The 27,751-nt window shown below is 39.3% G+C and overlaps 4 protein-coding genes across 4 annotated transcripts in view; 1 reads left to right on the top strand and 3 right to left on the bottom strand.

Moving 5' to 3' along the window:
• Positions 1-1,210, bottom strand: part of LOC140950030 (uncharacterized) — a gene marked incomplete at its 3' end in the record, with an annotated part of 79,267 nt that extends 78,057 nt beyond the window's left edge. Inside the window, 3 exon segments of the mRNA XM_073399188.1 lie at positions 176-263; positions 542-656; positions 784-1,210. Of these exon segments, the coding sequence (XP_073255289.1) occupies positions 176-263; positions 542-656; positions 784-883 (303 nt within the window).
• A 2,232-nt stretch (positions 1,211-3,442) lies between these two features.
• LOC140950370 (synaptic vesicle membrane protein VAT-1 homolog) lies at positions 3,443-6,421 on the bottom strand. Its single transcript, XM_073399582.1, has 4 exons — positions 5,829-6,421; positions 5,330-5,488; positions 4,779-4,894; positions 3,443-3,917 (listed from the first exon to the last, which is right to left on the bottom strand). The coding sequence occupies exons 1-4, from the start codon at positions 6,415-6,417 to the stop codon at positions 3,654-3,656; spliced, it is 1,128 nt and encodes a 375-aa protein (XP_073255683.1). The 5' UTR covers positions 6,418-6,421; the 3' UTR covers positions 3,443-3,653.
• Positions 6,422-8,383: 1,962 nt separating this feature from the next.
• LOC140950196 (ubiquitin carboxyl-terminal hydrolase 2-like) lies at positions 8,384-19,564 on the bottom strand. Its single transcript, XM_073399397.1, has 12 exons — positions 18,610-19,564; positions 16,070-16,126; positions 15,126-15,249; positions 14,447-14,558; positions 13,961-14,074; positions 13,020-13,084; positions 12,804-12,907; positions 12,192-12,314; positions 11,036-11,114; positions 10,195-10,293; positions 9,610-9,736; positions 8,384-8,585 (listed from the first exon to the last, which is right to left on the bottom strand). Exons 1-12 carry the CDS (start codon positions 19,465-19,467, stop codon positions 8,477-8,479), a joined length of 1,971 nt encoding a protein of 656 aa, XP_073255498.1. The 5' UTR covers positions 19,468-19,564; the 3' UTR covers positions 8,384-8,476.
• Positions 19,565-20,491: 927 nt separating this feature from the next.
• LOC140951051 (uncharacterized) lies at positions 20,492-27,511 on the top strand. The gene is made up of 5 exons (XM_073400274.1): positions 20,492-21,097; positions 22,814-22,946; positions 23,957-24,347; positions 24,993-25,208; positions 25,724-27,511. Exons 1-5 carry the CDS (start codon positions 20,593-20,595, stop codon positions 25,820-25,822), a joined length of 1,344 nt encoding a protein of 447 aa, XP_073256375.1. The 5' UTR covers positions 20,492-20,592; the 3' UTR covers positions 25,823-27,511.
• Positions 27,512-27,751: the final 240 nt, after the last annotated feature.

The raw sequence follows: 27,751 nt of genomic DNA, 5'->3' as shown, positions 1-27,751 counted from the left end.
TCGATTTTTATAACATTTTTTAACGGCTATCCATAAAATTTTTACATTAAGATCAGAATGAGCTTTGAGTTAATTAGACAATTCGGCTGGTGCTAGGAAACAAGTGTTTAATAAAGAACATTTCCTTTCGAAACACTAATGAAAACAATAATTTGCGAACAAATAATAAACTTACCGTGCAGGCTGAAGAATTAGTTGCCCCAGTGTTTGGGTTTTCTGTGTCTTCTGGGCAAGGTTGAGGGGCAGTTTCATTCCCAAGACAGCTAATAAAAAGACGACAGAATATCGTACGTTAGATTCAAGGAGATACCTCATATCCAATTGACATTAAAACAAGATATTATGCAACTACATTGACCACAATACAACATGAGATCAAAGCATACAAAGAAAGGAAATTGGCAGCAAAGAATGTCCGGCCAGTTATACCTTGGCAAGACTTACATCGACACAACCCTTTATGCATGTTCTTTTCTCTAATTAAAGACTTAATAATTCCAATGTAGGGTTAAATATAAGAATACTGATCGTTTACACTTACAAGTGTCCGGCTGGGCATTCTACACAACCAGCTCCAGACCAATATTCCCCCGCCGTGCAGTTGCTTTTACTACAAGAACATTCAGTCTCACAATCACAAGCTGCGCCTGCTAAATCTGCGAAATAACAGAAACAAATCGTATTAAGATCGAGTATTGAGATCTCCCAATGAAACAAAGACGTCGTTTTGTAATAGGCACAAAAGTCAGGGCACAAGCTTCAATAAGTGGATTTTTATCTCACCGGTGAAACAGACAAGAAGTAATCCAAACACGATAAGAACACTGGCTCGCAGATTCCCGCTCCTTGGAATACTAGAGTTTATCATGTTTAAAATCCACATTTTTAACACTTGTCGTGTTCCTCGAACGAGGCAAGAGCCTCAAGGAAACCGTAATTATAAATTTGTTGCCCGCAACAACTGCTGTCTGCAGAAATTCCAGCTGCACTCAGCAAGAAGCAAATTAGTTGACATGTTGAACGGAGGAAAAAACCTCCAAACAGTCACTCGGCTTAGAAAACATTCACTAAAAAGACACTGATTTCTGCAAAATTCACGGTTTTCAGTACTACAACAATTCAAGGAGTGTGCCTCTTGATTAAGTTATGAAGTATTCCTCAATTAGAAGAATAAATCCGGATGAATGTTTTGTAATGAAAATTCGTTCTTTTCGCGAGATCACGTTGATTTCATTCCGTGACGTCACGTCTAAGGCGTTCTCATGGAAACGATCGATTTGTTTGTTACAAACTTTCCGCGAAATTCGCGTTTGAAGTCAAGGATTGGTGCAGAAAAGAAAAGCCATCGTAAAGAAGTCGTTTTGTTCATTAACCCTATTGTTCTGTAAACACATAAACGAAAGCACTCTTTGATCGGCATCAAATAATATTCTGTGGCCATGGTTCTCAGAGATTCTGGAATTCAGCGAAGCCGAACGTTTTACACTGATTTCACGTAACATCCTACGGCAAAATTACTCTAGTCATTTAAACTTTTATTCTATTTTCACTCTCTCTAAAAGCAATAATAGAATGAACTGTTTCAAAAAGCAACTGCGTTATAATTTTCCAGTGACCTATTCAAACGTTTGCAACATCCTCGCCTGAGGGTACTAAACAATAATTATGCCTTCACATTTTTCGCAGTCACTGAGCTGAAAAGGACTTCCGAACCAGATCTGAGAAATGAAGGATGTATATTCTTCTTTTAGCTGTGCCGATTGGGAAAGAATAAGTTTATGCAATGTCCTTGGAGTAAATAGGGCATGCATTGGGAATTATAAAGCCACAAATGGGGAATTACACGAGGCTGTTACATGTATTCGAGGAAATACGCTACGTTTTAAAGAGGTATCTCTTCAAGGTTTGAAAGACACATTTCAGTGCCTTAAGAACCTTTATGGAAATTTAACCTTTGAAAAAATTATTTCATAAATCTGGCCTTACATAACTTTAATTCTGAACAACCGTTGTAAAGGTTCAGATGTATATAATGTGATCATGCATACGAAAGCGTCAGTTTTATTGACGTAAATTCTAATACTAGTACTGAAGTAACAGACTGTGGAATTACGAAGATTTTGCGTAGAGTCTCTTAGTCTGGCTTTAGATAGCCTGGCACAGAGGTTTTGACTTTTTGGTTTCGATGAATTTTACGAGACGGGGCACCTCCCGTGGGGTTTAGTTTCACACGCGCTCTCATCATCATCATCATCATCATCATCTCCATTAAGTCGGTAAAAGCCGGTTAGGCAACAGACCAGCTACTTGAAAACTATATAAGTAAAAATTACGTACAACAATAAGTAGAATAAAAATAAAAATAAAATAACTAAGGTAGTTCTGACATTTTTCAAGGGACGAAATACGACGTATCGGGGAGGAGCTGAGTCCAGTATTTAGCAGTTCTTAAGAAAAAAGGAAAACTTGAACACATCTTTCTTACAGTGGGTTTAAAGAGGCTTAAGTCTATGGCTGCTCCTAGTACGAGCAGACGATCTCTTAGGGGAAAATAGTGTCTTTAACTGCTGTAAAGGCTTAAAGAAAACTATTCAAAAGTGTCGAAACACTAAAATTGCGTTTCTCTCGCACAATGATAAATGTACTTGTCACTCCGCTTATATCAAAGGAGCTAAGTGCTTTACACCGTTTTAGCCTGCGTAGCAGGCGCACGATAAGCGAGAGCGCATGGTAAGGGCGGTACTTCGCTTCTCCTTAAATAGTAGGGATGACGCTAACCTGGGACCAGGTTCCGCCGGTGGGGAGGAAAAGGACAAAAACGGGGTGAAATAGGAAAAATATTGGCGAGCAAAGCGAGTCAAGCGGTGGTCTGCGCACGCCAATTTTTTTTCTCCCTTTTCCCCCCAATGCGGAGCTTGGTCCCAGGTTAAGATGACGCATAAGCGAAAGGCACACGAAAATATGAGCGCGTGATCTGGGAAAACTAAAAGGACTGGGGCGATAGCTGGGGTGCCTCCTGTCTTATTTTCGGGTTCGAGCTTTCTCATTTTCGAGGACCCAACTATCTCGGAGACTGGAATACGCTATTATTTCCTGCGCCGCCCTGATGAACAATGGAATTTTTCTTTCCATTTGAAACTTATTCTAGCTGTTTGCTCATTGCACCGTGTTTAGGAGTTCCCGGCACCTTAAAAACGCTTTATCACTGGTTGATATTTATGTCATATAAAAAACTCTGGAAAATGGAGCGAGCGCTGAAGACCATAACAAATTGTCGACTGTGTACACAGAGAAATTATGATGTTTTTACGCTTGCTTCATTCAATAAAAGATTCTTTTTTATATCCTCTTAAATGTAATATAATTTATAGATATTGTTTTCACAATTTTCTTCGGTACAAATAGTTCATTTTTCCGCCGGGAAAAAAAAATCATAAAATAATTTATTAAAAAAAAAGCAAGCATTCTATCTCAAAGATAAACAAGCGCAGGGGATATGTAAGCGTGCAGAAAGGGGCTCCCCAACGTTGCGTCTTCTGGCGGGAGGCGATTTTCAGCGTCTCAGAAGTTTCTCCGCCTCTTCTACTACTAAAGAAGTTAAGAATCCACTCATTATCCTTGTGCTTATTATTGTAAATCAGTTTGACGCCTCGTCAGTTTTTGTCTTCACATCCTTCACTCATCTTGAGCTCAAAATCGTCCATAGTGAGAACAAGTTTTCCCACTGTCTGCCCTGATTCTAAATCCTTATGCGCCTTTCCTGCCTCCTTCAGCGGATACTTTGTAACCTTGGTGACTTTCAGCCGGCCTTCTTTCACCCAGCCAAGAAGTTGTGCCATACTTTCCTTGAGCAGTTCTCGCTGATCAAAGAGAAAGCTGAGGTTGAACGCCATGACACTTTTGTTCTCATTAGTCATCTGAAGAGACGAAAGGCAAATACAAATAATTTGGATTGAAACCTGCCAACCATGGGCAAGGTTCATGATACACCAATCACAAACAACCATGGTGGACACTATCGCTTGATGAAGACCTGCAGTATGCAGTTGAAACGTTGTAATCAATATCTTAGTGACAGTCTTGAGACAAATTATAAACGAAAACCGTTTATACACAAATGCTGTATATTTTTAATGGAGATCATATTTTAGACCAATACATGCAATAAGAAACATAACCAAATGCAGACCAATCCAGACCCCTATTTCCAGGCAGCACAATTCCTTACTTATTACAGACCCAAATGGCTAGCCCGTGAACAAGCTCTCATGAGGGTATGGGGGTGGGTAAGGAAAGAGGGGAAGCCACCAGGGTCCTCAAAAAAGGTTACTTGCAGGCCACTGACTGACTAAAGTCTATACTCAACTGCACACCAAAAGGATTCAAAAAACCTTACATTTTGGTGCCACACCGATGAATCCCCATGCAGAAGAAAGACATACACCCATCTCATTGAAAAGATGTCAGGTGGAAACAAGGGAAAGAGCAGAATGGGTGAAGAACAGCCAGTAAAAGTTAACCGACACAAATGCCCAGTTTAGTGAAAAATGCTGTTGAATTTGGCGGAATGACAGAATTGACAGTAAATTTGCCAGCATCTTGATTTTACTGGCAAAGCAAGGCACTACAGGCACTGCGAGCAATCTCTTTGTTATATTAAAATCTTTGATGTTGCGAAGTAGTGAAGATGATTTGCAGTTTGATTTGCATTTTGATTTGATTATTTGCAGTCCAATATCAAAAATTCCTGGTAAGCTTGTGAAAGTTAGCAGGAATACCTGAAGAGGGTTGAATACAGGTGTTGATTTGTAGTTCCATCCCATCTTTACCCACTGCCACATGCTTATAGCACCACTAGCACTTTCACTGGATTTGGGCAGCATTGTGTGAAAACCTGCCGAAAAAGAAAATTCATAATACCATACCAATCTGTAACTTCAGATACTTTACTTTCTGCCACTTCACCCAGGGGTATCAGAGATGCCAATCGCTGGGGATCTAACATCTGGAGACTGTCTCTTTTGAAACACTCCCAACATCAAAAACCCATCCCCCCCCCCTCCCGCCCACAAAGCGAGCCAGTCATCAAAATTTGTTTTATGTCCTGAGCATGTGTTGTTGAAATTCCGAGGGCAGTGAAAGAAAGAGAGTCTCCAGATTTTAGATCTCCAGAGGTTGGCATCTCTGTAATCCTGTGATTATGCCTCCGGGAAAAAACCCTGTACTTGCAAATTGCATCATTTAAGAAGAGAAGAAACAGTAATAGGTGCTTCATACTGCAGTGCACCTTAATTAGGTAAGGAAACTATAATTTAACAAAAGCTCTCACCATAGATAACCAGTCGGCCTCCTGAGGCCACATGATTATAGCTTTCCTGTAAAGTTGCCACACCATTTGCATCAAACACAACTTGGTAACCCTTTGGACAAAAAGACTCTGCATTTTTCCAGAGATCATTCTTGGATTTGTCAATGACATGGTCACAACCTGGTCATGCACAAAGCAAAAAATAATTCAGTTTGATCAAGTGTAACAGAGTTGATGTCATGAAATGATCCTTTCAAAGTTTTTGAGTCTCAGATTTTCAAACAAGAATCTTTTTGTCTTCACATGTACTGGATTTAATCATTCACCACTTCTATATTTCTGTACAAGAATACTCACTCTCTATAAGTGATCAAGACATTAGTATATGGACAATCAGAATGCAGGATTCCCCGATCAGAATTTAGGATTTGGGATTAACACACCATACGAATGAATGACATGACATGCTTGTACAATGATAAGGGGTAGCGGAAGTTTCAACATGAACAGATTATTTTACCTAAATTCTTGACAAGATCAACTTTATGACTGGCACCAACCACGCCCACTACGTGACAACCATGGATCTTTGCAAGCTGTACCAGCATACTCCCCACCCCTCCAGCTGCAGAGTGAACTAGTACCCAGCTCCCAGGCCTTGGTCTGGCCTGTTCAAACATTCCATACCAAGCAGTAAGAGCCACTGTTGGAAATGCTGCTGCTTCGTACCTGTCCAAATTGTCCGGCAGCGGAAAAATCTGGTGTTTTGGAACCCTTATTCTCTCGGTGTAACCTCCAAAAAGGGACACGCCGAAAACCTTTTGACCGATCTCATATTCTTTCACATTCTTGCCCTTTCTTTCAACCTCACCACTAAATTCAAAACCAGGAGTGATCGGCCAGCCGACGAATTTCTTTGCTGACTCGTACAGGCCCCAACGAATACACACATCGGCATAGTTCACACCACAAGCGTACGTTTTGATAGTGACAAGGTCTTCCTCGTCAATGTCTTCAAGGTTGATGTTTGCACCTTCTGTATACCCATCATCTGAAAGCGGCTCATACACTAGCTTGTCATAGCCACCAGGTGAAGGTATTTGGATCATTGTACGAAAGCACGAAAGATAGCCTCGGTCAATTGATGAGTTGGGCAACCCCGAACTAAAAATGGCAACGCGAAATTTAACCAGGCGTAAATGTCTAGTGCCCAGGTCATCTCACTCTTCCAGTGTTACACGAGTCAGCTCAACGGGGAACTTAGGGCCTGCGTGAAACAAAATTCAGAATGTATCGGTCACGTAAGTGGAGGCTTTGCAGTATTACGAAGAGGGCGCAAAGGGATACGGGAGCTAAGGCAGCGAAGGAATAGAAAAGGGATGCAGAGAAAATGGCATCCTCGGAGACCCAGGGGCGGTTAGTCGGGTCGATAAAATGTTCGTGTTGAATGTTTTCTGTAAGATCGAGACGAGCTCGTCTCGATCTTACAGAAAACTTTCACCACGAACATTTTATCGACCCGACTAACCGCCCCTGGGTCTAAGAGGATGAGAAAATGGAGGTTCCTGCGGGCGAGGAAGCTCTCGTAAGACGGGATGCAACCTCGCACCCAGGCTAACTGAAGGTCGGGGCCTTTTCTCCAGTCTGATTTGACCACATCACGCTAACCAAAAGGGCTGAGTTGGAAGACTAGTTGCTATATCAAGTTTATATCCGCGAAAAATTTGTCTTCGGCAGATCATACCAAAAGAGTATGTCAAATGTTTATAACCTGTGTTGTCTACAAAATAAGTTGAAGCGTGGTTTATAATCACATTCAAGCGTGGAAAAAAGACTCTTGACAAATGACAACGGGTCCACTCCGGTAACAAGCTGATAAAAATCCCCACTTAAGAAAAGACAACGAAGATATGGTTGGTGCAATAATTTATTCACGAATGAATGTACTCTGTATCGCTCCATCCAAATATATTACCAAAATTGATGCACACATATCTCATAAATAATCTATTTCGCCCAAAGGAGGGGAAAACATCTGGTTTCACTTGTGGCAACATTACCCATGAAATTTGTTTTATATTATAATACAGTATATACACGTAAAACAGTGGCCTGAATAGGCCTCAAATAAGTTTGTTAAAAAATAACTGTATAATGCTCTGCTCTTAATTGAGTTGCTACTAGTTATTCATGGAAATCACTAGCCTGTTCACAGACCCTCTATCTTCTCTTGAAAGTCTGTCCAGCGCGCGTGATAGAAAATAAACCGCGGGGGATTTATTGACCGCCAGCGCTCTCGGGCACGCGAATGTTTTCCAAAAGGACGAAAAGAAAAATAAAACGACGTCTGTGTACAGGCTAGGAAATCACAGACTAAAAATGTCCTTTCCGCAAATAAACTAGCCTCCCACGTAGGCGTTTTTAGGGGAGCTCGTTTGTCCCTCCTGTGCGGAGGGATGAAAAACGAGCAACGCCTGCGTGAGAGGCTACATATAAACAGTCTTCAATGTTATCGTTATATGAGCGAACTATTAAGTGAAAACAACCAGCATTCTTTCGCTGGATCCAAACTGTTCCAAGCAATAGTTCTTTTTTCTTATTTCTATTATTTCAACTTGAAGAAGTTAATTTCTGTTGAGGAAGTAAGGGAAATTTTGAACGCTTTCATCTTTACATACCAAAAGAAGTTTTTATCTCACAGAAATTGACTAGAAAAATATGAAAATGATCTTAAATTTTATTGCCCGAGAAAAACGTGCATTTGTACAAAAAAAGGTCTTGAAAAATATCGCCCACAAAACGTCAAAATATCGTCAAACTCCACATCCAAAACACTCTTTGTTACAATAATTTTACCACAAGACCAATGTCCACAGTTCCATACAATAAAATTTCACAAAATACCTCAAGAACTGAAATGAATTCTGTGGTCGAATATATACTTAGTCTCCCTCGCAGCCGTTTTTTGGATGTCACGCAAGGCTCCCCCAAAAGAACTTTTTCTTTTGGGGGAGCGTTGCGTGACATCCAAAAAACGGCTGCGAGGCCGACTAATCGTGCTAATGTATACTCTGCTTGGTACTAAAAAATGAATCAGTAATAACCCTCAACTTAAAAAAACAATGTGTTTTGTGGTACAAATGCCAGCATTTGTCACAAAACGTTTCATCAGAGAGAAGATTTGTTTCTACTTTCTCGCGGACTTGTTCCCACTTGCTCGTAAAACAAGATGTAGGCTTGAGATCCCCGCACTCTTGACGAAGACAAAGAATCCACACTACAAAAAAAGGAAGAAAAAGACAAAGATAAGATAACAGAACGTGACCAAAGTACGTAGATGCTTCTAGCCTGCGTAGCAAGCGTTTCCGCGCGAGTTCGTCGAGAAAAGTTGGGACGACAGCGAAAAAAAGGAATGACAGCGGAGGGGAAGGGGAAGGAAGGAAACGCTTGCCCGCAAACCCCACGATTTTGAGAAACTGCGTTCGCCCACGACCGCAGCTTCTGATTGGTGCGTGGCTGGTAGTGTTGATTACTTAGCACTCGAAACATGCTCCGGCTCTAATTTCGCGCCATAACTCGATTGGAAACGCTTGCTACGCAGGCTAAGATGCTTCGGGTTCTGTTCAGCCATTGCGTTGTCTTTAGCCGCTTCAATTGTTCACACTGGACAGTATTCAATTACTTTTTAGAAGTTTTACTAGCCCCACCCAAGACTGCTATTAAAAATAATCAGCTTAGCCTTTTGAACCCGACAGCGTTCCTTAAAATTTCCTGAATAAACTTAGGCACTGCGAATTTCCTCCCTCATTTACAATAGATCGACTCAGTTGTCAGAAACTCTAAACAGCTAACTGTCTTCCACATGCTTTTTTTGCTTGCACTTTCTTTTCTTTTTTGAAATGACTGCATGCCCCCTACGCGTATACTAAATAAAGAAGTTCCTTTTTTGGTGCTACGCAAACGTTCTGCGCAAAATGGGAAGATACGAGAAGTTTCTTTTTTTTTCCAACATTCAATAGCCAAAGGGAGGAGAGGATTCAAGAAAGGAACGGTAAAATGTTCCAAAATGAAAATTCGAATTGATTGAGGGCAACAACGCGGCATTTAAACCAATTCTCATGTATGATTTAAAGGGTTTTTAGCCTTATTTCATTTAAAAAAGCTCGTGGGACCTCAAAGGTTTCTCACACATTCCACCACCTTTCATTAAAATCCCCTTTCTCACGCAGTAATTTTGCCGCCGAGTTTTGTGTTTGGGTGTTAATCATTTCACAATGTACATATTTCAACGACTTCCTTACCGGGAATCATTAAAGCAATGCCAGTCGTTGCTTACTGGATGTTTGCAGTAAGCTGTGTAATGACCTCCATAAGTGCTTCCAGAGTGATTTGAGACTGCGTAAAGAGAGTAAACCGCTGACCGGCGTTCTGAAAAATAAAACGCAATTTTGACTGAGTTAATGCAATCATAAGGGCAGCCTTCGTAGCAGGCGCCGATTAGGGCGAAGGGAGACATTTGGAGGACGCGTGCGCACGTAGTAAGCCAGCCAGTACTTTCCTCTCGGTTCTTTATAGAACTTAAGAATGAGTAGTGGTTCAGCCAGGGCTTAAACTCGCAGTCTCCCGCTCGGTAGGTAGACCGGCGCTCGTCCAGTTGAACTAACCGGGCGGCAGTGTTCAAGCGTGACCCCGTGAAGAACACTGCTTGCACGTTTGGGTTGTGCGTGGTTCCCGTGCTCTTCGGCTACCTGTTCCCTGCGCATGGCAACAGTTATAAGCTCACGCGCGCTTGGCAGCTGCTATAATTTTTCCGGGGCGGTTTAGGGCGTATGCGATGATTTTGCTCACAAAACGGTTGTTATTGATGAGCCTCAGAGTGATCTTACCTTGATCGGCAGAGAACTCTGCAAGATCCAACTTCATGGGAAAATCTACATTAGACTGAAGCTTTGAGCGGAAACTGAATCCAGAGAAACGCTTTAAATCTGTTCAATATACTGTTAAGGACAAAACATTGAATGCAAAAAGACCACTTATACAATTTTCAATCAGCTACCTAAAGTAAAAACCGACCAGGACACAAAGCAGATAACAAATTTGTTCTATAATAAGTGAGATCCCAGAGCATGCTAATGCAGTCCTTAATAACCTGTTCCAGGCGTTCAGATAGTAGAGCACGGCGGTAAATGGGGAGAGAGTCAAGTTTTTTTTCTTCGTAAATTTTTCTTCCGCGCTCTACTATCTGAACGCCCGGAACAGGCTAAGTCCTTAAAATCTTCTACGGCGATCTAAACTCTGGGCTTTTATTTCACTGTAGGCGTTGACTATTGTTTATCAGCGTTAAGTTGATATTAGACTGCAAAACAGTCCGTATTTTTGCGTATTCAAGTACGCGCGAGTAGTCAAACAAAAGGTCTGGAGCGAGGCTGAAAACAGAGAGTGAGACTGGGGAGACTGAGGCTCACGCAGTTCGCGCGTAAGACTCTTACGCCACGCTTTGCCGATTTCTTTACTGATTTTGAGAAAAAACCGACTGTTTTGCAGTCTAAGTTGATATTACATGGGACGATTCGTATTTTGTTACAACGTTGTTCCAACATTGTTGCCCTATGAATAATAGTCGCTGCAAATCGACCACCCCTCCCCTCACCGAACTTTTTGCCTGAAGCGAGATGTTAGTGATAGGTTGGCTTTACTTCAAACTTATAGAAGGATTACAAAGGATACGGAGAACAAGGATTGGAGGAAATCTCTGGATGTAGAATTTCTTCGTTGATTTTCTCTTGGCTTTGCACTTGTCACAAGTCTAGGGCAAAACGACAAAATACTGTTTTAATAAACATGTAACGCTGGCGGTACCGGGCCTGCATGAGGCAAACCTTGAATTAAAGAGCTTGCTGAGAAGGGTCAAAACCTGCAGAATCGTTCATTAAAAGATATTAACGATGAATTACAACTGTGTAACCCTTTACACAGTTCTAACATGGCCAGAATAGCCTCGGGATCAGCCCCGCGAATTGCCGTCGGAGACACGAAAATCCACTGAGAAGTACTACCTAGATCGGGGTAGTGACACATCATCAGTGTGGAATTTGTCAGGTGCACTCGTTACTCTACTCTGCTACACAGCCGTTTTTAGTGTCGTCACGCAACGCTCCTTCACTAAAAACGGCTGTGTAGCAGACTATCGTTACTCAGACGTCATTTCGCGGGGTAACTAGAAGTGGCATCGCGAAATGTAGGCTGTTTTCTCAGGTTGCCTTGAGATTAAAAAGTGCAAAATTTGAGGTTCCAGGCTGTGAGAAGTCAAAATTAAGTGTACTTGCAACCCTGCATATTAACCTCGTTAAGGTAATCCAGGGTTGGTACCCTTTTTTGAACAAATAATTCAAGCACTTTTCAAGAACTTTCAAGGACACATTACCCAATTTTCAAGGACTTCACTCCGTGCAAAAAAGAGTCTTGAGTCTGTGTTTGTTAGTTCTTCCACATCATGAGTAACTTTACCCAAGGTCTTTCTGTGTTTTCTCTTTTTTCTTTGGAGTTTGAGTTAAGCTATTAAGCTAGCATTGAAATTCAAGGACTTTCCAGCACCAACTGCAATTTTCAAGGACTTTCAGGGTGCTTGCGAACCAGGGTAATCTACGAAAAATAAGGATCGAATGGCGCGCATATCCCTAGCAGAACGCATGCAGATAAGTAAAAGCATATGGGATCAATTTAGGTTTCGGGGAAACTGCCCACCTACCCCTTCCCTAAGCCAACATTTTGCCCTAAGTGAGAAGTAAGTGATAATGTTGGCTTAGGGGAGGGGTAGGTGGGCAGTTTCCTAGAAACCTAAATTGATCCAAGCATATTTACATTGATGTAAAAATTAACTTACAGGTCTCTCATCACCATCCAAGACTTCCTCTTTAGTGAAAGATAGCATGCAATCTCTGATGTCACTATCTCGATCATCAGAAGCGATCGACCTTCTTCCAGAGTAGGACAAAGAACCTGATTGCTGTAAAAGCAGCAACAAGTCGTGGTAAGTCTGGAAGGCTAGTGATAGAGCTGAGGACTAGGGAGAGGATATTGTTTCTGTTTTAACCTTCCCAAGCCAAAGAGGTGAAGGGCTCTCTTTTTTCTTAGTCTGTCGAGTAAACTCGCTAGACTTGAAAATGACCACGCGCGTGACTGTCTGCCCCATTTCTCGTGTCTCACCAGTCGCGCGCGCATACACTCCCCTCACTAAAACTAAGGAAAAAAAGACTGCTCACAGTCTACATCCACATTAATTTGAGAAAAACGATCAGCATCTTTTGTTCACACCCTCCATATAACGCCACATTACAGACGGCAGAGTAATGTACTAAAAGATGCAAAAAACGGTCTGCAGAGAAGGGTTCACGTTTTGCCTTATGTCGTTGTTGTTGCTGTTTTTGTTATCACTGACATCACGGTTCTAATTGTTTATTATAATAAGCTTTCAAAAAACAACTTCTGTACTCACCCGGGGAATGGGCAAAGACAGATCCCAAAATGGATCAAAAGTAACTGATGTGTAATTACACGTACAACAGGTTAACATGCTCTTCAACTGTCCTACAAACAAATCTGGGAGTGAATAAAAAATTCAAATTAAATACTATGTCATAACAAATCCATTATCCAGTTGTGGGGTGTAGTAAATACAAGGTAGCTTATGCAGAGGTAACATATGACTTACCAGTCATCAAACTGTTGTCCCGGGAAATATAGCTTTTCCATGACTTTTCTGCATTCTCTTTATGACTAAAAGTGACAACAGAAAACTTAAATGTTAGTTTTTTCCTAGCCTAAGAATCATACAGCTGCCTCTTACTGCTCCCCAGCTGAGTAGTAGGGGGCAATGAAAGATGGCTGTGTAGTCAAACTCTGCTTGATGGACACCTGTTAATACAGACACTATATTACTGCAGACAGTAAATGCTTTGTCGCTGGGAAAAGAAAGCACTTACATTTTCTCTAAATTCACTTTCTCTGACCTAGTCTGAAAAGCCACACATCTCGACCCCCTAACACATGGGGGTGGAGACATATGACATTTCAAACTACCTCTGGCCCAGTTTCCTTATTAATTGGGTCTGACCATAGGCTAGGCTAGAAAAGACTACATTGTTAAGAATTAGATCAGTGAGGCACACAAGTAAAGCTGCTGTTAGTAACCAAAACTGGTCACACTAAAGTCTTGTAGTAGCCTGCAAGCAAGCTCTCCAGGGGGGTCAGGCAGCAAGGTGGGAAAAGGAAGCAGAGCTTGCAAATATGTCTCTGGAATTTGAATTCGACCTCCAATTCCCCTGTGGCTCCAGGCTGTCAAGTGAGCTGATCTAACAGATAACTTCCCTAAAAAGTAACTTTGAGATGCAAAAAGTGTTCATCGAGTATCTTCAATTCATTGAAAAGAAAAGGTTGACACCTAGTTTGTAACTGGTTATGTAAAAGAGACTGAGGAGTTACAATTTGCTGTTTATTTTTTAAGTTTTTCTTTTAAGGAAGTATATTTTCACAGGAGCTAATAATATTATTATTTCAAACGTTGGAAGATCGCAATGTTCACAAAAAATCCAGACATATACCATATGGTACTTATCACCTACTAATTTCACTTTAGATTAAAAGAAATTTTACCTGAGCTTATAGTCAAATTCACAAGGTGTGTACTTTGGTTTGGATTTGACTTGATTCAAGTCATCATGCAGGCCTTCCAAAAGAAAGCGTAAAAACTCCTGGGCATCTTGTTGACTATAAACAATAACGAAACCACAAATAAATTATTTACAAGTTTCACAAATGCGTAAGTTTGACCTATTGCTTGTTTTCACACACCCTAAACCCTAGTTTACAAAATAATGAAAAGGTTTGGAAATTTTTATCCACCTCAAAAAAGAATCTGGGTGCATCAGGGTTGTTGCTGGCAGCCAGACATAGTGACTTCCCTTAGCTACTATAAGCAACATCCACAAAATTAAAGAAAAATAAAACATGAACATAAAGAACTTCTTCGCTGTTCAATTTCCTGCCATTGGCATATACCTAGCAACTCGAAATCTGACAGCCCTGGCGCATTGTGCAGCTTCTTGAGTAACTGGAGACACACACAAGAGAAAAACTCACTTGTAACCAACAAATCGTGGTGCAAATCGTTGGATTTGAGTCTTGAATGTGTGTGGTGATACAGCATCACTATTCCCTGGCTTCCACATTGATTTAAGCAGGTCTGCAAATGCTGTCAAAAAAAAGATCACTTAGTTAGTTGCTGGCCTTTAATCATGAAGATTGAAGCAGAAAGTATCCATACCCTACTACCCCTTCTTTCTGGAAATAAAATAAACAAATAAAGCTTTATTGGGCTCTCACACACACACACACAGTCAGACAAACCCAGTATAGGTTAATTGTTTCAATCCCAGAAGTGGGCTAAATCAAGACTCGAAAAAATCCAAATTTCAAGTTGTAAAAATTGAGAAAAAACTGAAAAGCACCATGTGAGCATACTCCTGAAGAGGTTTCATTTGAATAGTCACACATTAGGATTTCAACCACAGACTCAAAAGTTTGAATCACCTTGTGCAACATAACAAAGAATACCACAGGAAAGTACTGCTCAGAAGCTTATGGTCACACTTTGGGATTTCATGGAGAGACTCAAAAATTAGACCCAACTTAACCATAGAGCCATCATTCACTGTGGTATAAAGAGTTAAATACTTCTCATTTAGTACTTTTCCAATTACTCTCCAAGGGGTGGGTATAGACCTATCCTATAGGCCTAACCAATTTGACATTTACATACCGTGTATAAGCTTTCCTTTCATGCCACTACTACTGTTGATTTTCTTTGTGTGACTACCCCTCAACAACTGATTCGTTAAAAGTCGTGTGTGACTTAGACATTGAAGAATAGAATTCATAAAACACTGAAAAGAGAACAGACATAGAAATTTTTGGTTGGAAAAAAGTACAATGAAACAATTTAGACAATCACCACCACCACCACCAGGGCCAGCAAAGGTTTTCTGTTTTGCTTGTCCATTAGGACAAGCGTTTCTTAGATTTTCCACGTCCAAAACAAGCAGTATCAAAGCTGACGGAAAATGTTGCACATGACAAATATTACTCATTATACTGAGTGCCAAAAAGAGTGCTTTACAAGTTTTAGTCACCTGAGACAAAAACTGCTCGTAAAATTTTGCCCCAAATTGTTTCTTTTGTTGTATGCATCATGATAATAGTTTGTTTGTTTTAAGCTCATCTGTCAACCTTTACTGAAAAATCAGGACCAGCATAAATTCTTTTACTATTTTTCATAAGCTTTTTATGAGGTTAAATAAATATTTATTTAACAGAGTTAACAAAAAGGAGCACGAGCGTGGTCAGCGGTCAGTCATTTGGCTCAAGCGTGGTCAGCCTTGCTTGCATCACCTCCATGTCCTCAGTACAGTGTTTTCGTGGCGGCCATTCTCTTTGTTTAGCCTTTGGATCATTCTTTTACCCCCATCCCTTCCCCCCCCCTTAATTCTTCCACTGTTAAATCAGTGTGACGGGTGCCTGGTTCCATTGGCGTGGGGGCTCATGGCTGGAGGGCGTGGGTTTGCCAGCCATGGGGGCGTAACTCTGTCTAGGGGCTGGCCGTGCCAAAGGTGGAAGCCCCTGGACATCCCAGGCACCCACCTCCACTCAGCGACACAGTTGTTAAAGAACAGATTAAACTCCTTGCCTACAATTTTACATGCTCACCGTATTTCCTAAATTACGCAAACCAACTAGACCATCAGAATTTCCTCTGCCAGTTGGCTGTGAGAGAAGAGAACAAATATTATATCATTAATACATGTACAATAATTGTTCATAAATGGACATCATTGAAATATAAAACAAAAACTTTCTCTCATTTTTTTAATGATTTGAAATTTGAAAACAATCAACTCACCACAACATGCAAATAACTTTTTAAATACTTGACAGGCTGTTTCTGTCTATTAATGTAAGATGGTATGTTTTTTTGGGCATGCTGACTTCGTTTAGCCAAGAATATCCAGAGAAGACAAGAGTAAATTCCTAGAATGACAATGAATTCGCCTGCAAGAGCCACTATTTTGCCCAGAATCTTGAATAATCAAGTGTAAAGAACCAAAAGAACATTTGGACTAGGAAAACTTGCAAGCTAAATTCAAATGCATTTAAAAACAGTCATTTCACGAGTACACTGAAAATCTTTACAATCCAATTTCACCTATCGCAAAATGCTTTTTACACCACCTTCAGACAAACATTTTAAAAAAATAATAATTATAAAGAAATAAATGTGCAAAATATACTTAAATATGCATTAAAAAAGCACCACCTGTTACTAGGTTGAATTTCATTGGTTTTGACCAGAATATTAAACAAACCCTTACAATAAAATATGTATACCATTATCATTATTGAAAATCTGACAGCAAAAACTGTGCATGTTCAAATTGTTCAATTTCCCCACTTAACGTTACACACTGTATTTTGGAAATTTTCCAATAATTGTTGAAAATTTAATTAAAATAAAGCAAAGATTTACTGAGCATGCATAAACATGTTAATTATTTCTGTTTGTTTGTTTGTTTTTTTAACCTAGTTATTTTCAAACACAACTTAACCATTGTTTTAAATAATTATTTTTTGTCCTCTAACTTGGCCATTTATTCAATCTGGATTTACATCTAAACTGTGATGTTTTTTCAATTTATTATTGTCAACAAAATTATCATCAGCATAACTGAGCAAATAATTCACTCTGGCAAGTCCATCTAAATAACAAAAGAGAAGAAAAAAGAAGCCCTAATATTATTATAGTGTTATGAATGCAAAATTACAGTGTTAGTGGTTACATTTAGCTAAAATAACTATCTGAGCGACAGGTCCTTGAACAGATCAGTGTCTTTTAGACTCTTATACACTGTCGACCAAGCAAAACAGTTACTGGGTGTCCCAGAAAAACCTTAAAATGCTAAGTACCAGTGAATATTTTTGAGGAGGAGGGAAGTTACCCTATACCTATATATCAACAAGTTTACAACAGTTCTCAATGACAAATAAACTTTACATTTTTAAAAAATTATTTTCAAAAAAGTCCTGCTATATCAATAGCAGTAAAATCACCAATGATAAGAAAAAGTTTAAAAGGCTAGAAAAAGTTTTATATTATTTAAAAAAAAAAACTTATAATACTCTGGTAATTAACAGTTTAAAAAGGGTTTCATTCAGTAATAAAAGTTTACAGTGCATATGACAAACAATTAACAATTATTGGACAAGGTTGAGCAAAATATCGTGATTTGTCTGTGGCGAGCAGATCAAATAATTGATCTGCAAGACATTGACAAATCATGATATTTTGCAATAACCGAGTTCAATAATTGTTTTATCATTTGATCACCAAGTTTGTTTTGTTAATGAATATCCTCAGGAAGCGAAGTGATCTGCCATTTTCATGCAAGAGCGATCACAAGAAGGAGAAAAGCATGGTTTCCTTTACGCATGAGCAGAATATTATTTGCTGCCAAACACTGTTGGACGGCATTGCACATGAGCACACCATTATTTGTAGGCAGTTATTTGCAGGTCACGTGGTGGGCTCTTGGCCAATGAAAAGAAAGAAAAATTTGCTTTGAATAATAAGGATTATTTGATGCACATTCTATTTCATTCTTGTGCAGTGAAATTCAATCCTTCAAATTCAGACGTCTTTTTTTACAAAAGCATAATCTTTCAGTTTACACTAGCTTGGAAGTTAGCTTCTGACAGTGATTTATGGGAAAAGCTATCTTCCAGCTCCTTTTTGCACGATTTCCTATCATACATTGAAAATAATTTTGGCAAGGTCAAACTTGACTAAGGTCAACCAAGCGCAAAGGAAGCGTACACACCAGTCAGTATTGAGAACTGCTGTAAGAACAGGTGATTTTATCTCACCAGCATTTTGCTCCATGAAAGATTTGGTTCAAGCAGTGTGCATAGCACCATGCCAAACAAACATTATAAAACCACATCAACAAAACCTTAAAGTTACTTATCCAGTGGCAAAGATATATCTTGCAAAAAAATCACTTTTTACACTTGCGGGTTTGCTAATTTATATTACATCTAACAACATCAATAAATTGGCACAAATATTTATGCCCAATTAATTGATTAGTTATATCACTATCACTCCATTTAGAAATGCGATAAGTGTACGTTCTAAACAAATAAACTTGCACACTGTCCATATCTTATAAACATAAGCTCATCCACTCACTTACCGAAGGAGATGAATTATTCGATGAACTTAACGATGATCTTCTTGAGCATTTGAGATCAGCTGGAGAAGCAGTAATGGTAGCTTTACGAGATTTTTCAACATCAATGATGTTAACATTGTTTTTGTTACCATATCCGGTGTCTCTGTCCAGTGTACGCGAATATGCAGGTTTGGTGAATGAGGTCCTAGTACTACTGTCTTCGGCCTTGGGATCTCTGAAGTCTGAGTGTGTTGTTGATTGATATAAACTTTGTCTAGTATTAGTATTAGCACAGTGTTTAGAGCTCAAATAATCGCGTTCAGTACTTCTTTGTGAGGTGTGATGTGACCCCATCTTCTCGCTAACTCCACGGTTAGAAACCGACTCAGTCCGAGTCCGGTAATAAGGGGACGAATCGATAGATTTATCCTTAGAATATAGCTGGGAAAATGATTTTGATTTTCGGCCAGCCAAACTACCATATTCAAAATTACTAGCATATGTATAATCCTTTCCACTTCTCCCGTATCCAGAGTCATCTGAAGCTTTTCTTTGGGTCGTTGCAGAGTTTTTTGCACTAGGTCGATGACAACTATTAACATGTGAAGTTCCTTCCCGTGATGTGCTTGTACCAGAGTGGGACGCAATAAATTTAAACTTCCCGTGGTCGATCGTAGGTCGATTTGGCAGTGTCGGGCCGGGCCCGTAAGGAAGGCTTCGGCTAGGCGGTTTAGAGGTTCTTGTAGAGGAAAAAGAAGAAGATGATGTAGTACTACCAGCAACTGGACGCGAATATGAAGTTTTCATAGCACCACCAGTTCCACGCGAAAAACTGGAAGAAGCTAATGATAAACCACTCCGATTCATTGTAACAGACATTAACCTATCACATAAAAAAGGATAATTCTAACCAGAGCTTATAATCACGTTTCCACGGTCTTTCCAAACTGACCACATTGAACGTTTCGGCCGCCATGTCGGCTACGTCACGTGACGACAATTGTGACCTTGACAAATGTTTCTATTATTGATGATGTCATAGCAACCAAACATTTCGACAAAGCTTGTCTGTCAGGGGTGAGCTGTGTGGGATGTGTAGAATTTTCAAATGTAAAATGATAAACTCCAGTAGAAGTAACGAAGTTTCTTATATTAAGGTATGCCGCTTTTCTGTGTTGCATCCCAAAATATAATTTTCAAACTTAGCAAAATTTACTACAGGGTCAGGAGCCGATTACTAAGTAATCGGCTCCTGACAGGGTCTCATGCGGCTTCTGATGTGCAACTAGTACTGAATATTAAATCAAGAGCCCGCATGGCAGCAAGCTCTACAATAACCTTGAGAATCAGTCTGAAACAAACTGCAAAAAAGTGAATAATGTTTCTCCTAACTTAAAAGTATGAAAAGCTTGGATCTTATTGAAGCGTAAGAAGAGCACAGGATCAACCCGTTTGGGTGTCCTGTGTCAGTAGAGCAGTTGCCATGGTACCCCAATATCTTAAAAACGGCCGGTGGTGGGTACTGTACTACAACAAAAATTTATTCCAGGAAAATTCTCGAGATTATTTTAAAGGTTGGACATGCCTTTCCCTGTATGTTACGCGCCTGCAATCATGGACAACAGAGGTCAAATCAACACAACAAGCTTGAAGGTTCTTGAAGTCATATCAGATATCTATAGAATTCCTCTCCTTAAAACGCATCCTCAAAGCTTTCAGAGCCTCAACAGTTACACTTTCGATCTATGCGACAAAAATTGCTATAAGCCCGGCGACGAGGCAACCTTCCCATGAAAATTGAAAGACAGGAAGCACGAAAGCGAAAGTGGGAAAGTCCCTTTAAAAGGGCACCTTGCTTTTGATTGGTTAACAGCAACCAGCAAAGGCTAAAAATAGTGCATACTCTTTATCATCCGATTCTTCCTCTTCTGCACTGGGTTTTTTTAGAGGTTACAATTTACGAATGATTATCAAACTCAAAGACGGATATTTTCACTCTGATAAATGGTTAGCGGGACACACTTAGGTTCAATTTTTGGCAGAAGTCCTGAAATGGAGATCAGAACCGTGGATCTTGCCGCGAGTGGTATAAACTTCACTTCCGCTGTGAAGCAGAGCTTCCCAGAGTCTGTTCAGAAGACGACTAAAGATGCCATCAAACGAAAACTTACTGCAAGAGTTTCCCCTATGACGCGAAAAACGGAACAAGTTTCTGATACTAGAGTTAATTTGCAAGGTTCTTGTGGGCGAAATTCTCAACATTCGAACGACAACTTCGGCAAGAAAGAATTCAGCTTGGGCAGCAATTTTTCATCGACAGCACCCTCCAATTCATCGCGTGCTCAAAGTAGTCAAAAAAGACTTGCAGAGAAGCGTAAATTACCCTCTACAAATATCATTGTTCCTGCAAAAACGGCGAATTCGAATTCTTCAAACAAAACAAGAGAAGAGAAACACATTAAAAGGCCTCGAGCCATATTGCCACGCACCAGTATATCTCAGGCCCAAGGTAAGAAGGTTGGTTTAGAAAATACAGTAAATATAGAAAAAAATTATGGGAGTTTACTTCTGCGACAATAAGGAAAAAAAGCTTTCCTATCAGCCTTTTGCATAAGAAAGAGATCGAACGAGAGGCCTTCTACTTTGGTACGCGACGAAATTTCTTGTTTTAAAAAAATATAAATTAAGACTAAATAATGCGTCAGCGAAAATTTGCATGCAAGTTTTATTTACCTTTTTATCTTAGAAGCTAATAGCTTACACGAGATATATCATTTAAAACTCTTTTGGATTACATTTGTTAATTGAACATTCTGGTGAAGAAGTATTGTATCGAAAGATATCTTGAAATTCGGGGCAATCCCGTTTCTGATTTTTATATATATATGTACACAAATATCTTCCTTATCCGGGAAAGTCCCTTTCGATACGCACGCTTTCCCACGCCTCGATCCAAATCTCTTCGGCGATCTACTTTGAACTTCCGGTGATCGCACAACCCTCCGGTTACGAAATGAGGAAGTGTAACAGTGTCATCAAGCTGAAACAAGTCATGTAACAAAATATCGCTAAAAGGATGTTTATTGTTTTCGCTCAGCGTGGATACTTCTACTCTAAGTGAGATTTTATTTCACCACCCCTAGATAGTATTACCCCTAGATAGTATTGCTTTGAACTTAGGTCACCCATAGGTGATAAATGGAGTGGAATCATTATTGGCATGTTTATAAGCATGTTATAAGCGGCGGCGGAGTGAAATAAAAAGTGGTGGTGGGCAACTAAAAATAAAACTGGACATTCCATATTCCCCACCCCCCTCCCCAATAGGTCCCCCCCCCCTCATCTAACCCCTCCTTTGGACTCTTCGGATGTAATCTTCAATGGTGCCGACAACAAAAACTACATAGGGTAGCCTTCCATTGGGGGGGTGGGGGGAATGAGTGCCGATAAAAAATGAAATGTCCCAATTCAACTGGCTACATACCTTGTTTCTTGTTTTAAACAGACTTTGCATCAGCCAATGTTTTGTGACAGTAAACAAGCATGCAGTTGTTTAACCAATCTTGCTTCATTGTGTTCCTAAGGCTAACTCATCCCCAGTCGTCTTTGTGCAACTCTCCCTTGCTTTCCACCTTCCCATCACATCCCTTGCCCTCGCACTGGGGAGAGACACAGAGAGATGACTGGGGATGAGTCAGTTCCTAAGGTAATGCTTTGAGGCATCTCAGAGTGGAAAAACTTCGCTCCAATGCAGAGACTTGTGTTTTTTAAAAACATGGAAGTTGGTCACCCATACTGCAAAATTAAATGCAGGAAACCAAACTGATTCATGAAAGGGGAGGAGAGGAGACCACCCCCCCCCCCCCATAAAATCGAGTAGTAACGTTTCTATGTTTTAACTTTAAAAACACACATCTTGTTGATAACAAAGTTCTTGAAAGTTACCAACATTATTTCACAGCTCCCAAGGTCCCAACTCTTGTAGTACAGTGCAACAAACACAATTCAACCAAGGTGACCCCAGATTTACTATTTTTATTTTGGTACATGTAGTTTGTAAGCCAATAATAATGATTAACAGTTCTGTAAAATACAAAGTGTTGGGACCCTGGTTGGGTTTGTTGCATTGTAAATCAAGCCCACCTCCCTAAAAAATAAATTTCCCCTCCAAGCTCCCCTCCCCAAAAACAATTATTTGAAAATAATCAATTTTATTTTGTTTTAGTTCCTACACCAGAGGCACCCAAGACGCCATTAAGTCCAGAACCAAAACTAATGAGTGACAACGTGGCGACAATGAGCCTTTTGTCAGCTTCAGAATGCCACTTAGCAGCTCTTCAAGATGAAGATGGAGATACGTAAGTCAAAAAGATTTTTTTTGTAGACCAACTAGCTCCAGGGCTTTTGGGGGAGAAGGAACGTGTCATCAGGGGAGGCGTTGTAACTATATAGGACTAAAACGCAAGTGTATAATATTTTAGCATATTACTGTTAAAATGAAGATTTAACAACAGGCAACTGATTCTCATAGCAAAGAGAAAAAATTAATAATAATCAAAATGCTAACATTATTTGTGGTCAAATATTATCAAAACAATACATTATTTCATTTTTTTTTCTTTGCCGCGAGGATAATGTTTTTGTTTTGCATTTCAATTTTGTCTTCTCAGTCATCCACTGTCTTGTTTAAAGACCTTGGCAACTGAATTTATCCTTTTGTAGTTAGGAGTTTTAAAGCTTATTAATGAAAACCAGTTTTTATTTTTATTATTATTTAAAAATTAATATTTTTTAACTCTTTCATATTCTTTTTACTCAAATAGTGGAACCTCAATATAATGAAGGGCCAAGAGACTGGCAAAATGTGTTTGCTCTGATGAGGTTTTGTTATATTAAGGTTCTCTTCTATATAATTTACTTTTACTGGGTTAGAGAAAATTGTTCATTATACCAAAATAACGAGTTCGTTAGACAGAGGTATGTTATATCCCCAGGTGGGGTACTCCGAATTTAAAGTGACAGGCTAGGGATGATCAAAGGATTTTTTGGGGTAGGAAAATTTTAGCAAGTGTTTTTTTTGGGAGGATTTAAGTTAAGGGATTTTTTCGGTATTCAAAACAATCTGAAGATTTGTGATAGTTCCCACATCTCATGCGGCACGTAGTTCCTCTTATCTCGTAATTCCTTTTATGGCTCTGAAATTCAGCATGGCATTTGTTCGGGGTTAAATTTGGCCAAAGGGATTTGGTTGGGTTTTGATTTTTGCCCCCATTCGATCATCCCTGTCACTTGAAATCTGAAGTACCACCCTGGGGTTATATCAAGGTTCTACTGTATTCACAAGAATTTTTATTCTTTCTCATTACAGGCCACTTCACATAGCTATTGCTCATGGGAATACCCAACTTATAGAATACCTTATCAGCCTCATGTCATGTTTATCCCTGGACATTTATAACAACTTAAAACAGACACCACTACACTTAGCGGTTATAACTGGACAAGCCTATATTGTAGGAAAACTTATCACCGCTGGTGCCAATCCAAACATGCCAGATCGCAATGGACAAACACCAGCTCACTTGGCTTGTCAGAGGTCAAGTTTAACGTGCTTAGAAGAACTTTTTAAGGGGCAAGATGGGATGGACCCAGATTTGAAAAATTTTAGTGGATTCACTCCTTTACATGAAGCTGTATTTGCAAGCTGTACGGAGACTGTGAAGTGTTTGGTTAAACATGGTGCAAATGTTAATTCCAAGGTTTGTAAAGATCTTTTCTGTTTCTAAATTTTTTGGAGGTGGGGATTGTAGATTTAGGCAGGGCAAAAACACTGGAAATAAGAAGTGGAAAAGGAAGCAAATGAGTTGGGATAGGAATTGGGCTGGAGAAAATTTCTGAAAAGTTTGCCAACAAAAGGGCAAATTGAGATCAAGGAAGTAAGACCCCTTTGTTTTTTTACTTTTTTTTTACAACTTGCAGACATTATAAATAAGTGCCTTATTATATTAACAAAGGCTAAGTAAATGCATCACGGAATTTGTCAGAGCTAAAACATGTAGCAAAGGAGGGAACCAACTTCAATTCAACCCACATATGGCATCAACATATGGCGCCAGGATTCATACCTGGGCCATGTTCAGGGGCGGATCTAGGGGGAGGGTGCAGGGAATGCGCACCCCCCCCCCCCCCCCCCCCCCGAGATGACCTGCGGTTTTCTAATACAACTAGCGGTAGTCTGCAAAAAAAAAACTATGTGGTTTACTGGTGTTGAAGTAGAGCAAGAGACGAGTGCACCCCCTCCTAAAAAAAATCCTGGATCCGCCCCTGATGTTGGTGGGAGGAGAGTGCTCTCACCATGCTGCCACCCTCAACAGATATTGATAGCAAGTTTAATTCCTCACTAGGATGGTAAAAGTGGACGTACCCCTCTTCACCATGCTGTAGAAGCAGAAAATGTTGAACTCATTGAAGAACTGCTCAAGTGCGGGGCAAACCCTAGTGAACCAGCATTCTCTGGGAACACTCCACTGCAAATTGCAAGTGGACGGTGCATGCAGAATATCAGAGGTCTACTTGAAGCCAACACATCAAAAACTGCAGTTATTGGAAAATTCAAATTGGTAAGAAAATTGCATTTGATTTGATCGTCTCTGTCTTCCTTATGGTCTCAGGGAAGACTCCCTAGTAATAATCTTGGTTTTTCACATTGGAAAATTTTGAAACCAAGAAAATCAACACGCTGATATCATGAAAAAAAGTCTTCATCCAGTAAAAATCCAAAACTACGAACATTGGAGTCAATAGATAAGAGATTTTATCATGCCTCAGACTAAAAAAAAACTGGGCCCCATTGCTCAAAAGGACTGAAAATGTCTGGGCCCAAAGGGAAATTTTAAAATCAAAACTTTTTGAACAGTACCACAGTTCCTAGCTCACAAACCAGTCAGTTTTTCCTGTGTTAACTGATAGTTTCCGTGTATCATTTTCAAAATTATTGAAACTTTGATCTTGAAGGTAAACATGGCAAACACAAAACAGCTTTCCGGGCCTGAAAAGTCACCAGGTCTTTCGAGAAACAGGCCCCCTGATAGAACCGTTGAATTAATGTAGAATTCATACTTTTTCACTATTACAGATCCCTCAGAGACCTGCAGTGCAACAAATGACTGTCACTGTTCCGCAGTATGTGTATCAAGACAGCAGGGGTGTAGTGTTGAAGAATACATATGCTTAATTACGTTACTTTTTAAAACAAAACAACTATAGGAAAAGTCCCATCAACAAGTAAACATGGACTTTAGGTTACCTGCGTAACATGTAAATGTACATAAAATACAAACTAAAGTGCATGGCTTGTTGTTAATATAGTTTTACACAGTGCTCCAAGCTTTGCTTTTCAAAGTTAGTGTTTGGCCACCGAAAATGATAATGGTTGCCAGAAATAAAATATATTGATCCCCAGAAAAAAGGCACCACCTGAGGGTTTGAATCACTGGTAGTCAAAATAGCTGCCCAACTACTGCAATCAAATTTGCAGGTGCACAAAATCAACTTGGTTTTTTACAATAACGCTGAACGTTATTTATCACATCATTCCCATGGTCTGTACTCTTAACAACCATATCTCTGCACCAATCGTGGGTGAAAAATTGCTCGGTTATTGTCAAACATTTTTTTTCTTGGCATGGCAAGCAAAAAGGTCACAGATTGGAGTACTTATACAGCCAAGATTTTTATGATTAAATAACAGTGAGACTGTAATATATTTATATAGAAGATCAAACTTAAGTGCCTTGAAAAGTATTATAATAGCTACAATTTATAGGAGGTTTCAAAACAAACTTAACGTTTACTGGTAGATTTAAGTAAGATAATCAGGATTATATATTCATATCGATTTTGTCGTACAAATTTCACATCCTAAGAGATGTTTTGTTTATATTCATGCTAGTTGTTGATCATCACAATGTCTTGTTTAACAAAGAGATATTGGGTTTATAACCATTGCTATGCAATGAGAGGTATTTAACACATGATATAGCAAGTCCATGTTTACGGGCTGATATCAGTGTCGCATTAGCTTTTTCACGAATTGTGGTTTCTGGATATTACAATGGATTGGAACTAAATAAAAGGCCAATAACTCATGATAGTATGGCTTGAGAAATCTTAGAATAGCTTAGTTATCTCCCTTTCAAGTGAAATCTTCTTCTTATTAGTAATGGTAACAGGACTGAGTGGAGTCCAATTCAGTCTGTAATCATACAAGTGATTAACAAAATCGCGGGAGTCCGATTTGTTTAATCACAAGTATGATTACAGACCAAATTGGACGACACGAAGTTCTGTTACCAATTAATCATGACTTCAACAAAATTTGTGATATATTATTAGGCTCTTTTTTTTAATCAAAACACAAGAAATTCTGAGATTTTTTTTGCTAGCAGTGAAAAAAAAAGGGCAGTTGAAAGCCAATCAGATTTAAGAATTTTGTTATAGTTATGATTAAGAGATTAATGATACAATAATAATACCTGGCTAGACCAGCAATATAGGTTACAGGTCAAAATAATATTACAGGTAAATTCAGGTTAATTTTTTTTAAATTTAGGTTGATTCTCTATTTTCTTTATCTCCTGAACCTAGTTTATGAATTGGGACTAAGAGATAAAGAAAATTGAGAATTAACCTAGTTAAAAAAATTTTGACCTGTAACATATAAGACTGGACAAAAATTATTAATTTTAGTTGTCAACATCACTCCTTGTAATCCATGGTGAAACATTTTGTACAGGTACCGTGTAAGAATGTATATAAATGAACAAATAAACTTTAAAAAACCCACTCCTCAACATTTCTGTTAAGTTTGTTCCTACATTGTATTTTATATTATTACATGTAACTCCTCAAGGAAATCACATGTATTAATAATTAAATGCACATTATTTTCTTAAACACTCTGCTGTCTGTTTATTTGTACCTTAAGGTTTTTCTAAAGATACACTTATCAATGACATTTTATTATTTAAGACCATGGCTGAAAAAAATATCAGCCATAAGGTTTGAGTAACATCATAGTTACTTACAGTGTTTTAAGGGAAGGACTTCTGACACTTAACTCATTACATTAATGAAGAAAAAACAAAAATAACTTGCGAATCAA

The sequence above is a fragment of the Porites lutea genome, chromosome 10 (genome assembly GCF_958299795.1).
Source record: "Porites lutea chromosome 10, jaPorLute2.1, whole genome shotgun sequence".
NCBI classification, from domain to species: Eukaryota; Metazoa; Cnidaria; class Anthozoa; order Scleractinia; family Poritidae; genus Porites; species Porites lutea.
This window is presented reverse-complemented; position numbering and strand designations above follow the sequence as displayed.